Source organism: Paramormyrops kingsleyae, chromosome 19 (assembly GCF_048594095.1).
Source record: "Paramormyrops kingsleyae isolate MSU_618 chromosome 19, PKINGS_0.4, whole genome shotgun sequence".
Classification (NCBI taxonomy): Eukaryota; Metazoa; Chordata; class Actinopteri; order Osteoglossiformes; family Mormyridae; genus Paramormyrops; species Paramormyrops kingsleyae.
The window spans coordinates 11,380,857-11,393,423 of NC_132815.1; the positions used below are offsets into that span (position 1 = coordinate 11,380,857).

Consider the following 12,567-nt stretch of genomic DNA (forward strand, 5'->3'; position numbering starts at 1 on the left):
TAAAATACACTAAAAAGTAATGGTATGCGAACAAGGAACTTGAAGCGGTGTTTAAAGTCTACAAAAGACTTTAAGGATGTGAAGCAACACGATCGCTCGTTAAACATCTAGAAGTACAAATGCAGAGGGGTACCTCTTCTCAATGAAATACGGTTTCTAAAAAATGTTCAAGCCGAGGCAATGTTAATTATAAAATATTTATTTTACAGAATCATTAATCCTGGCAAGTACACATGTGTTCTCACGTCTAGCTGATACCACGTGACTGACCTTTTGCCCCACGTTTTACAAATGATTCGGTACTCAAACAGAATACATGAATGCACTAACTGTATATCAATTCATAAATTACGATACTCAGTATATTTATCTATACTTGGGATAATCCCAGTCTAATAAATACATTACTATATAACTTATAATCATGTAGTTCATTTAAACTTTCAGTTTGAACAAGATCAATCTAGGCATGATTTAAATGCAACACCTTATCACTAGAAGCAACTACAAAATTGTAAACCTTAAAATTAAAGTTCTTAAGGAGATCACTGACTTCTAAATTTCCTGGAAAAGTTACCCAAATTCAATGCCTCTTTCACCACAAAACAAGTTCAAGACAATATACATTTCCCACATTCTACAATAATTTTACAAACAGGGAGCCTTTGTATGAAAAGGGAGACAGTTTGATGGAATATAAATTTTAAAGACATATCATTATTACAATGATAAAAGATCATAGAAACAATGAAATATAACGTGAAAAAATTATATATCTATTTTTTGTTTCAGTAATTTTCATTTTTTAAAAAATATGTATATACTTTCCCTTTTTTCACTATAATATTCTGCAGAATTACAGTCTAGCACAAAACTTTCCAGCCTTCTATTTTAGCTCATATGAAACTCCTGAAAATTGTAAAAAATATCTTTAATGTAACGTGCAAAGTCTTTTTTTCATTTTTTGATGACTTGTTTTTCAATGGAAACAGAAAATGCAAATTTGAAAAGAACAGCAGATATTAATCCCAGTCCTCGAACCCTGGCCAAAAGTCTTCACTTATAAGTGCTTGGTTTTGTTCATACTAAGTTGCTAAACTATTATATTGTATTGGGCAGTTTGAAAATCTAGGTCTAGTGGCTAAAAGCAATAGTTTCTTGGACTTAAGTTCATTTTTTCTCTTAAAAGAAAATGTTCCCTGTGCTTTATGTCAGATAAGGTGTCCCTTTTCTAAAATCAAGTGGCATTACCCAGTCACTGAATTGCTTAACTGTACTAAGGTTAAATTAAAATAAATTAAATAACCATAATGTAATTAAGGAAAATAATGAAATCTATTATTATTCAATTTAAGTGGAAACAGTGGGGAATATCTTAACAGTAATCTTTGTATAACTTTGTATAAATCCTTTAAATCCTTCACAAACAACCCATATTGTCACAGTTCAAATTTATTCGACAACTGATATAGTCAAATAAGAGCGAGGTCGGGTAAAATAATTACAACGAATCCAGTGGTCTTGTGGGAAATCCTGTTTTCCATAACCTTGGGGTGAATACTTTTTATTTTACTGAAAAAAATCTGTTTGTTCCTTCTAGCAGCATAAACAAATATCAAATTTAAAATGCAAAATGGAACGATCATCTAGAAGCAGGTTTTCCGAGTTTACTTATGTTCGTAATCAGAATAAACAGAAATAAAAACACTGAAAGGCATAACACACTTCAGGAAAGTTACAAAAATTTGATCTGTTTGCATCTGCAACACCAATTAACTCTCCGTGTGTCAATCCACTTTCACAGTACGTCTTATTTCCTGTTTGTTGTCATCCATCGGATTCAGCTTTTCCTCGTGCAAAATACCTTCAGCATACTTCCAGAACTATTCCTCCCACCTTCAACACTTTCTCTTGAAAGCTGAGATGCTCCATTGTTGGGCCCCCTTGTTTAAGATTTGCAGAATGAATGGGCACACAGAGGCCATTGGGGATATTCCGTTTGCTTTGCTTTGATTTGTTTAGTTTTGTTTGTCTTCAAAACAAAAAACGAAATTGATAGAACAAAGGAGCGAAGAGACACGTTGCTAGCCTCACAAAGTGGACGAGCTCTGGGTGTAGTCCCTCAGGACGATGGAGGCATAGGTCATGCGGGGTGGGCTGCATAGCTCGGACTCGGACACAGGGGAGTTGGGGGCAAAGCTTCCTGAGCCCACTGAGTCTTTAAAAGGAGATGGGGGTGTTAGGGCTGGGGAGGCCTCTGGGGTGAACCGGCTTGGTACCAGCTCCTCCAAATCCTCCTCCATCTCCTCTGTTTCATGGATCCGGACGTTGTCATAAGCGTAGCTGCCAATCAGGCCCAACCGCTCATCCTCCAGCTCATCAGTAGGGCATAAGAGCTCCTCCTCAAAGGGGTCCAGGTGCGAGGTGGGGGTCGGACATTGGCCCAGATGGGTTTGGTAGCAGGGCCTTGCCCCACTCCCAGGGCCCCGGACCTCGTCGTTAAAATCCGGCACGCTGGAATTGAGTTTGTCTGCCACCTCCAGGAGGTGGGCCATGACGGACTGCGGGGGGAAGGTGCAGTTGCACGGACGCTCGGCTAGGCATGCCTGCCCCCCCACCATGTCTTTTTCCGGCCCAACGTTGAGCACCTGGCCAACGGCCATCACGGCAGGGTTGTCAGGCGGATTGTGGTGGACAGGATCACCCTCTTCCTCCTCTGCCACATCGTACAAAGTTTTGGTGCTGAGGTCTGAGATGCTGAGGCCAGTGTCGTAGGCTTTAGTTAGGGGTTTGATGACAGCTGTCTGATTGGGGCTGGGCTCCTGTTTCCTCACATGTACTGACAGTCTGTGCCACATGTGCTCCCCCTTCGGTGGCTGCTTGGCACCTGGTTCAGACCATGACACAGACTTTCCATTAGAACTAAGAACAAAATAAAGATGGCAGTTATTGCTCGGGAACCCAGGACAGTGAGATCATGCAAAAGAATTTCACAAAGGCTAATAAGCTCATCTAAACTGCTCACTCTTTACTGCTTCCTTGGTAAACAAACAAAAAAGGAAATATTTATCTTTTCTTTGGAGAGACGGAGCAAGAAAGAAAGAGAGAGAGAATTAGAAAGATAGTAAGACCAGAAAAAAGCATGCCTTCGACTTATAAATTTCATGAATTCATGTATTATTCAAATGACAGTATGTTTCTGAAATCGTTTGCCTAGTCAACATACTTCAATGTCAAATAGACTGAATGTAGGTAACGACTTTATTTACGATTTAACTTCATTTCATCTGCATTGTGTATAAACTAATTAAACATTGTTTAGTTATTACGAAAGGTTGATCACTTCTGAATAAACAATGTATCTGCAGGAATAATGCTGCCTATAGCCAGGTCACTAGCTGGAAGCACTGAGGAACAGAGACCACACCTAACCCCTAATGTTTTTTCACTATATCAGAGCGTGAGCTTCTTACTTCATCCCTGTTTCACTGTGCAGAGATAGACATAAACTCCCAAGCAAAGAATCAGGCTGGTGACTATCCTTGACAGCACTCACCACTATCTGATGCATTAAACATTTTCTCAGCCTTGGCTCACATTTGCAGTGTTTCTTTCCTTTTATGAATATTAAAAGCAGTCACCAACCATTTAGCGTCTGTATGTGTGAGTGAATAAGTGTGTTTTTTAACTTTCCCTTGCTGACAAGTCACACATGACTCTGATACTGATGCTAATATGACCAGCTGCTCCACTGGACCAGGACGGAAGAACGCCGGTCCTGTAGGTGGGGCCACATTCCACCGGGTTCCCCAGCACCCGTTAACTTCAGGGGACTTCAAATGATTCTCAGAAGAAAATTAGTAACACCTCTGTTTGATGGCTCAGAATTAGGCTGCAAGAAATGATTGCAAACATCAGGCCCCCAGCCCCCGCCCCAGGATCGGAGTTGAACAGCCCTGACCTAATGGCCGCCTGGCCAGTGGGCTTTGCCCCGACGAGGACTCACCTCGCATTGCCTGGGGAGTTCTTCTTCCTGCGGAACATGTTGAGCAGGCTGTTGCTGCGACAGTCCACCTTGCCGTCACCCACATGCATGCGCACCACGTCGGATGTGGTGAAGGCGCTGCGCACATTGCGCTCGGGCTTGGCGATGATGATGTAGATCTTGGGCGTGAACATGCAGCCCAGGGCCACAGTGGCGCTCAGGCTGACGGAGAAGGAGGTGGTGATGATCTTGTAGTTGCTGCCGAAGTAGATGGGCACGAAGGCCAACCAAATGATGCAGGTGGTGTACATGGTGAAGGCGATGTACTTGGCCTCGTTGAAGTTGGCCGGCACGTTGCGCGTCTTGAAGGCGTAGTAGGTGCAACTCATGATGAGCAGGCCGTTGTAGCCCAATGGCGCCACCACACCCAAGTTGCTGGTGTTGCAGATCAGGTAGACCTCCCGGATGCTGGGGTAGGACTTGATGGGCTCCGGTGGCTCAAGGATGATGAGTGTGACCTCCAGAGTGAGCTGGATGCTGACTAGAAGTGAAGCGATGACCACCTGGGCCCAGGCGCTCATGAAGCGCGGCTTGCGCGTGCAGATCTTCTTCTTGCTGCCCGCCAGGATGCGAGCGATGCGGTTGGTCTTGGTCACCAGGGCGGAGTAACACATGGCAGAGGAGAGGCCCACCAGGAGACGTTGCAGGTAGCAGGAGGTCACGGTGGGCCGGGCGATGAGCGTGAAGGGGCACACGTAACCCAGGAAGATGCCGGCCAAGATGATGTAACATAGCTCGCGGCTGGAGGATTTCACCACGGGGGTGTCACGGTACAGCACGAAGATGAATGTCACAAACATGGTAACCAGGATGCCCAGACAGGAGAAGACCACGGCCACTATGGACTCAACATCAGTCCACTCCAGGTACTTCAGGGGAATGGGCTCGCAACCTGGGAGAGAGAATCACAGATTACACTCTGAGGAATAATAACGAGAACTACAGATCGGTGTCCTCCTGAATTTTAATACCAGTATTTAATGAGTCATAATGCGTTTACATACCCACGGTTTATACAGTTTAATATGACAAGCTCACCTCTGCAAACTGCATGGGGTTTAGATATATGACACGGTACGACATCAATAACCAGTGAACCTCACAGTGGCCGTGGCAGCCGGACGTTCACTGCGCCGCATGCCAACGCGGCTCCACTGCGCGTCTGGCTCCCGCATGAGGAGACGGAGGACAAAATGCCTTCCGCGCAGCGTGGCACCAGAGGCATTACACACAGACAGCGGCATCCCGCACGGCTGGATATGAATTAAAAACAGCACGGGGTCACTACCGGATCAGCACCAGGCTCCTCAATTAGCCGCCCGAGCCAGCTCCCAGGTACTGGGCCTGGAGAAGCTCCTCCATTTTAATCACAGTGAGGCTCCTTCAGGGCTGTACAGACAGAGACAGAGCAAGTAGAGAGGCTGGGGCTGAGCGGGCCCTGACTCACTGACTCACAGGCTGATCACTGACTCGCAGGCTGATCACTGACTCGCAGGCTGATCGCTGATCACTGACTCGCAGGCTCATCACTGACTCGCAGGCTTATCGCTGATCACTGACTCGCAGGCTGATCACTGACTCACAGGCTGATCACTGACTCGCAGGCTGATCACTGACTCGCAGGCTGATCTGAGCCTGTAGAGTCACTCTGCTGCTACTGTCTCTAACATTCATTCATATTCAGAATTTCTTTTTCCTAGAAGGTAGGGCTGTGGTTTAATTGGTTAGATGGTGCCAGCAGCCATACTACCTGCAGTTCAGGCCAGGTAATCTACCTGAAATTAAGCAGGGTTTGTACAGGGCCAGTACAGTCATACCTCGGCTCACAAGTTTAATTCGTTCAAGGACTCAGTTCGCGACCCGAAAAGTTCGCAACTTGAACCAATTTTTCCCATTTTAAATAATGTAAATACAAATAATTTGTTCAAACCTCAGAAACACTGAATTACATTTTTTTTTATGTTTTTCTGTGACCAAGAATATAGACTTAAAATAGCCTTAAAGAGCAAAAAAGGGAAAGAGAGAACATATGTTTACGGAAGGCGGACCACTACACAACTGAGCATATGCTTGTTGGCGGGCTGGTCGCTCGAAAGACGTCAAAACACAGAAAAGAACCACAAAACATCCCCCCAAAAAAACTAAACAATTAACATTAAAATACTGAATAACAGTCAAAAACAATACAGTAATTTCGAAAATGTGATTTTTTATTATTATACTGTACAGTACTTTCATATGCCTGAAATTTTTATGTACATTTCATGATGCCACGCGTTGTATGGTGATGAACTTCTTTGTTTGTACTGTAAACAAACAATACGCAGTTGCCACTATGTGTGAATGGAGAATATAACACTTAAATAGGAGTTAATTTATATTAATGAAGTACTATATCTTTATGTATAGATATGTGACTGTTAGAAACCATTACAAACATGTTTATCAACCACTGAAAGGTACCGCTATAACAGAACGTTCCTTCTCTCTATTTTTTTCTTTTTTCAGATATTGGACCTCTGAAGAGATACAGTAAAGACATATATCTACAACAAGTTTTTAATACATTCGCAGCCTGAAAGACGGTACAAAATCTGGTTCGTAACCCGATTTGTTCGTGAACAGGACTGTTCGTGGGTCGAGGAACCACTGTACTTGGATGGGAAACCAACTATAGGAAAGCTGAGTTGCTGCTGGAAGAGGTGTTGGTGTGGCCAGAAAGTTAGCCCCTCCTGTGGTCTGTGTGGATCTCAGTGCAGTGATGGAGACACTGTGCTGTAAAAATGGTGCTCTCCTTTGGATGAAATGGAAAATCAAGGTCCTGATTCTCTAAGGCAATGAACGGTCCTTGGGCAACTTTTGAAAGAGTAGGGATAGTACCCTGAACGTCTGACCGCCCAATAATCCCCCCACATCAGGGGTGGGGAACCTATTCCATGGAGGGCCAGTTCCAAATCCTGAACTGAAGTTCTTTTACTCAGAGGTAATGTCTCATTATTCGCTTATAACTTTAAAAAGTTTGTTTTTCAGAATAAGTCTGACAGGTTTTTGGGATGACCTCTCAATTAGCCAATGATAATACAGTGGTTCTCAACTGCAGTCCTGGGGACCCACTATTATTGGCTGATTGAGTGAATTCTCTCTTGCTCCTTCACCACCTTAGCTATTATGTGGTGAGCATACTGGCACAGAATGGTTGCTGTTGCATCATCCTGGTGGGGGCTACCACAGTGGCGGTGGTTGGAGTGGCTCCCCATTACTTCTGCAAAGCGCTTTGGGCATCTTGAAAAGTGCTATATAAATGTAACTTTCATTCTTTCATTCATTCATTCAACGTGCCTATCTAGTAAACAGGAGATCCTGGGTTTGAATCCCAGCAGTTCCCTGGGTCATCCCTGAAGATAATCCACGCGTAGAAGGAGGGTGTGGTCCCTTCTTCGTTGACATCAAGTGGGGGTCACTCCCCTGAATGCTCTGGGGCTTGAGTTCCCCAGAGGACACTGGGTTTAGGTCCCAATGTGGCATGGGTTTGTGTCCCCATGCATTAAGAATAGAAAGGGTGATCAAAAGTCCCCTACTGGGACCGTGAGTGATTACCAAAAAGGTGGTATTTTATTATTATTTATTTTTTAAAACTGATTCTCTTTTTAATTTTTTCTGTGCTTATAGTTATGCCTATGCTAATCGTTACGCTTATGCTAATTCCTTACCTTAAAAGTAAACCCTGTAGTTAAACCCTGTAGTTAAAACAGTGCTATATAATTAAACATTGATTGAATAATTGATTGACTGATACGTGGGACTTTCTCCTTTCAAGAATTTCCCCTTGGGATCATCAATATTTATCTTAAATAAAATATACCCCACAACCCTATACTGTTTAAGTGGCTGGAAGATGGATGAATCAATGATTGGAGTATATATGAATAATATATGCAAATATATTTTATATTATATACTGTATGTAATGTATTCATTGGCATCCAATCCAGCGTGTGCCCTGTGATGTCCTGGCATCCCACCCAGGGTGTCCGCCAGCCCTGTACCCTGTGATAGACTGGCATCCCATTCAGGGTGTGCCCTGTGATGTCCTGGCATCCCACCCAGGGTGTCCCCCAGCCCTGTACCCTGTGATAGACTGGCATCCCATCCAGGGTGTGCCCTGTGATGTCCTGGCATCCCACCCAGGGTGTGTCCTGCTCTCTGCTTCCAGGGATAGACTCACCTTGACCCTGCATACAGTAGGTCAAACGGTTATGGAAAATGAGTAGATCGTCATATTCAGAAATCAATTAGCTGTACTGGGTCACCGTTTTCATCTGTCAAATATGGAATCTCACAGGGTTTGCTATTTAGTATTGTCCTCTCTCTATATGCTGTAAAATTAATTTTGATTCATATGCTGACACTCAGTTGTACATTTCAATGACAGCTAATGACACTCTGCCCACAATCTCCTTAGAGAGCTGTTCCAATGGAGTAAAAAAGGAGTGGATGATTCAAAATTGCTTCCAAACCCTGAACTGAAGTTCTTTTATTCATAGGTATTTTCTCATTATTTGATTTTAACTTTAAAAAGTTTGTTTTTCAGAATAAATCTGACACTTAGGTGCCATTTTAACACAGACCTGACCTTTAACTCCTTATCCAAGATACACATCGTACAGCATAAAAAAACTGCACAATGAGGGCAATTTCTTACTTTTCAAGTAACGGGAATGTTAACATATTAGAAGCAGATTGGAAAGAGTCACACATCTTAGCTTGAATTAATTTATCTGCCGTTTTTATCCACAGCTATAGGGAAGAGTTATAATTTATGCATGTTCTCTGGGATTTAAAGCCATGACCTGTGTATTGCAAGCACGTTACTCTACTTATTGAGCTACAGTAACTATATAGTGATACATTATTTGCATTTGAACAAGTGCAGGTACTTAGGAATTCATTCATTTTCACGTATCCTATCTTACTCCTCTATGAGACACACAGAGGATCAGCACACTGGGTTAGCCATTTATCTGGTACCCCGGAGCTGTATTCAGGGTTAAGAGCCTTGCTTAAGGGCTAAAGAGTGATAAGATTACTCTGTCAGCCACAGGATTAGAACCAACGACCTTCAGATGTCGGGCACACAGCACCCATTCACTGCCCCTTCACTGGCTGTTACGTTCAGTACTGACTTCGTACTGTAATTCCTCTCCTCACTTATACGGCTCTGAAAGGTCAGGTTCCTGTTTATCTAAAGGAGACTAATGTGTATTATTCAGAAGCCACTCCCAGTTTTCCTGGACTCAAGCCTCCAGGTAGTTTCTCAGTTAAATAAGATCTATTGGTGGGAAAGCCCTTGGCTATAGGGCTCCTTGTTTATGGAAATGATGCCAGCTAAAGTCAGGGATCCCCCCCCCCCCCCAGTCTCAGCATTTAAATCCAGAATGAAGACCTACTATTCCAGTCCAGTGAGTGTAACGTAGCCTATTTTCGTCTAACTTACTGTACCTTAAATAACTGCACCGGTGCTTGATGCATTTGTTAACATCTCCACGTACAGCACCCTGACCCTATTTGTCTGTGCCTGGGGATAACACCAACAAAGCCTGGGCTTCTGGGACCACAGCCCCGACTGACCCACTGACTGTCACCAGCTGCCCGAATGGAGGGACCACTTTCAGCTACCAGAGCGTGAACATGCCGGTTTCCGACTTGTAGGGTTAAACTGACGTTTATGTACTAAGCAGCTGCTTACAATTGAGAAAACAGGGTCAGCCAGTGACAGGAGAAATTGGGGTTAAGCACCTTACTCAAGGGTTCAAGGGTAATAGCACTCTGCCAACCACGGGATTTGAACAACCAACCTTCTGATCACGAGAACAGCGACCTATCCCAGAGAACCACACACCACCCCATTAGTGTGCACAAGTAGGTTTATTTTTTTATATAATACTGTGTAACTTTAAATGATGCTATGTCCATGTCTATGTTGTTCTTGCTGTAAAATCTCTGTTTGGCATTGTGGGGAAACTTCTTCAGGATGGGCACAATAAGCAAGTATATAAAAATTATTGACACCAAGATGTCTGCGCAGGAGGTGGCTTCCAGGCCGAACCTGGAAACAAGCAGAATTGTTGGGCTGGAGGTCAGTGCTAGACCCTGACTCCGCTCGCGCAAAAAAGAAAGCATTAAACAGAGCTAATTCCAGGGTCCAACTGCTAATCCCCCTGCAGAGATCAAAGGCACATCAGTGAGCACGCTGACGGCCATTACCCAATACCTAAGCAAGTTGAGCATTTAATGTCATTGTACACGTAGCAAGAACAATGTTGAATCTTCACAAATCTCATCTTGCTCTCCTATGAGATATAAACACATAGGTGACAATAAGCTTGGAGTCAGAACGTGGGGTCAAGGGCCCAACAGTGTTAAGGTATTAGTCTTCTGGCCATGGGATTTGAACCAGCCGACACAAATATAGACTGTAGACCTGCAAAGTTGCACACCACACAGCAGCTGGGTAATGTATACCGACAGAGCAAAACACACTCTGCATCTACTCACCCCTGGGGGAGGAAGGAAGTCGGCAGAAACTGCAGCAGGCACCACAAGTAACTTCAACTGAAGATACCAAGTACTGAATCCAGGGCCTAATACTTGGGTCATTACTGACCCATGTCACTACATCAGCGAATAAGAGGGATCATAATGCCTTCTTTCAGTATAAAACAAACTGAACAAACTGCTAGATGAACCAGCTCTGCAGTGGGAGGAGATTTGGATGAAGCCCCATTAAATAGTGACAAAAGATTTCTCTGATAAAGACATGAGTACAGACACAGGCGGCATCCCACTGAGACAAGGAAGAGCTATTGTATATAAATCAAATGTTTGTAATCATCTATGACAACAACAGCATCATGACCCCGCACTGAATAAGCAGATAGGGAAGACGGATGGATGGATGGATGGATAAAACAACAACAATAACAACATTAACAAAATAAAGAAGTATCTCCAGAAAACCTCCTTTGGGCTATGAATGATATATTTATACTGTGATGGGTTGGCACCCCATCCTGGGGTGTTCACTGCCTCGCACCCGTAGCCTCTAGGATAGACTCTGGGACCCCCGTGACCTTGAGTAGGATAAGCAGTCACAGAAAATGGACGGATGGATATTATATTTATACACGTTCTGTGAGCATGTTGTGAATGAAATATGTGGTAATACCCATAGTCATATGATCCATCCATCTGTCCATCTGTCCATCCAATTAGAGTTGCTCTAATCTGGAGTCCATCCCAGAAAAACAGCATATACAGCAAGGTGTGTCCAGGATGGGACGCATGTCCATTACGGGAACAGACGCTCATTCATAAATCCAATGTTTATCAGGCCCGAAAAGGCAACTACCACCGGGTTCCGTGTTGTTATTGGGGGGACAGTCATTCTGGCCCGAGCACGTCTCATGCGGGACAAGGCCCTACAGTTCCGCAATGATCCGGCGACAGAAAGCAACGGTATCCATCCGACGTGGCCACTTGATAACACTGACTGCAGGGAGCCGCCCGCGTAGCCAAGAAGAAGCCAGGCTCCACAACGACACCTAATAAACTCCCCGGCACTTTCTGTCGCCATAGCGATTTGATTTAATTAGGAGAGACGCGCGGGCCGGCGTGTCGTGGAGCGTGGAGACAGCCCGGGTGAGGCACATAGAGAGGAGCGGCTTCTCAAGGGGCCTGGGGGTGCCCAGCAAGCCACGGATGCTCCCTGACAGGCTCGTGAAGTGGGGGGGGGGGGCGGGGGGCAATGCAATGCTTAATGCAACCTGACTGCCCTGTTTAAAACAGACACATTTGACAGTGTGCCTGGGGTGGGGGATCCTAACAGCACCGTGGAGTCACACGCACACAGAGAAAAGCAGCACTCTGGAATCTGGGCCCATTCTCTTACTCCCATCCTGCCGCCATCCCACAGCTGGGCCATTTAACCTCCCAGAGTAAACCCACGAAACTCTGTCCAGCTGGAGCACATGGACCAGAAGCTTCCTGCCTCGGATGTGACGGCCACTAAGGAGACTGCAGCCAGAACACTGGAGGACGGGGGAGATACAGGTGACTAGCTTCCGGAGCTGACTAATCCTGAGCAGCCATTAACCTCACACTTGAACCTTTTAGACAGATTCAGGTCTATTTCAGGTGTGAACTTTAAGTGGAAGAGGACTGAGGAAAGCCTTCATATTCCGCACTTTTGGAAAGGGAGGTGATGGGAGAGCTTTGGAAGCTTCATAATGTGGGTAAAATGTCACTACCTCAGCAGCAGGAACATCCTATTATGGATCAAGATTATAAATATATCATAAATTATTTTTGATACTTCTGTAGTTATGTTAGAATGCATTTCCTTTAGGGCTCCATCACAGGAATTTAGAGAATGGCCATTTTAAATCCTCAAGGCACAACAAATTGTTGGCTCTTTGTTCATCACAGCATGGATGTCAGAGAGGCACAGATACCCTGCACTTGAC

The 12,567-nt window shown here is 44.4% G+C and overlaps 1 protein-coding gene across 3 annotated transcripts in view; it reads right to left on the reverse strand.

The window, feature by feature from the left end:
* Window positions 1–183: 183 nt before the first annotated feature.
* Window positions 184–12,567, reverse strand: part of grm1a (glutamate receptor, metabotropic 1a) — a 47,479-nt gene continuing 35,095 nt past the window's right edge. For 2 of the 3 annotated variants that reach the window (XM_023837183.2, XM_023837174.2), the window contains exons 8-9: window positions 4,007–4,937; window positions 184–2,922 (exon numbers count right to left, since the gene is read on the reverse strand). In XM_023837183.2, coding sequence (XP_023692951.2) covers window positions 2,091–2,922; window positions 4,007–4,937 — 1,763 coding nt within the window. In that variant the 3' untranslated portion in view covers window positions 184–2,090. The remainder of the gene's footprint in view (window positions 2,923–4,006; window positions 4,938–12,567) is intronic. The other variant, XM_023837191.2, reaches the window with a different exon arrangement.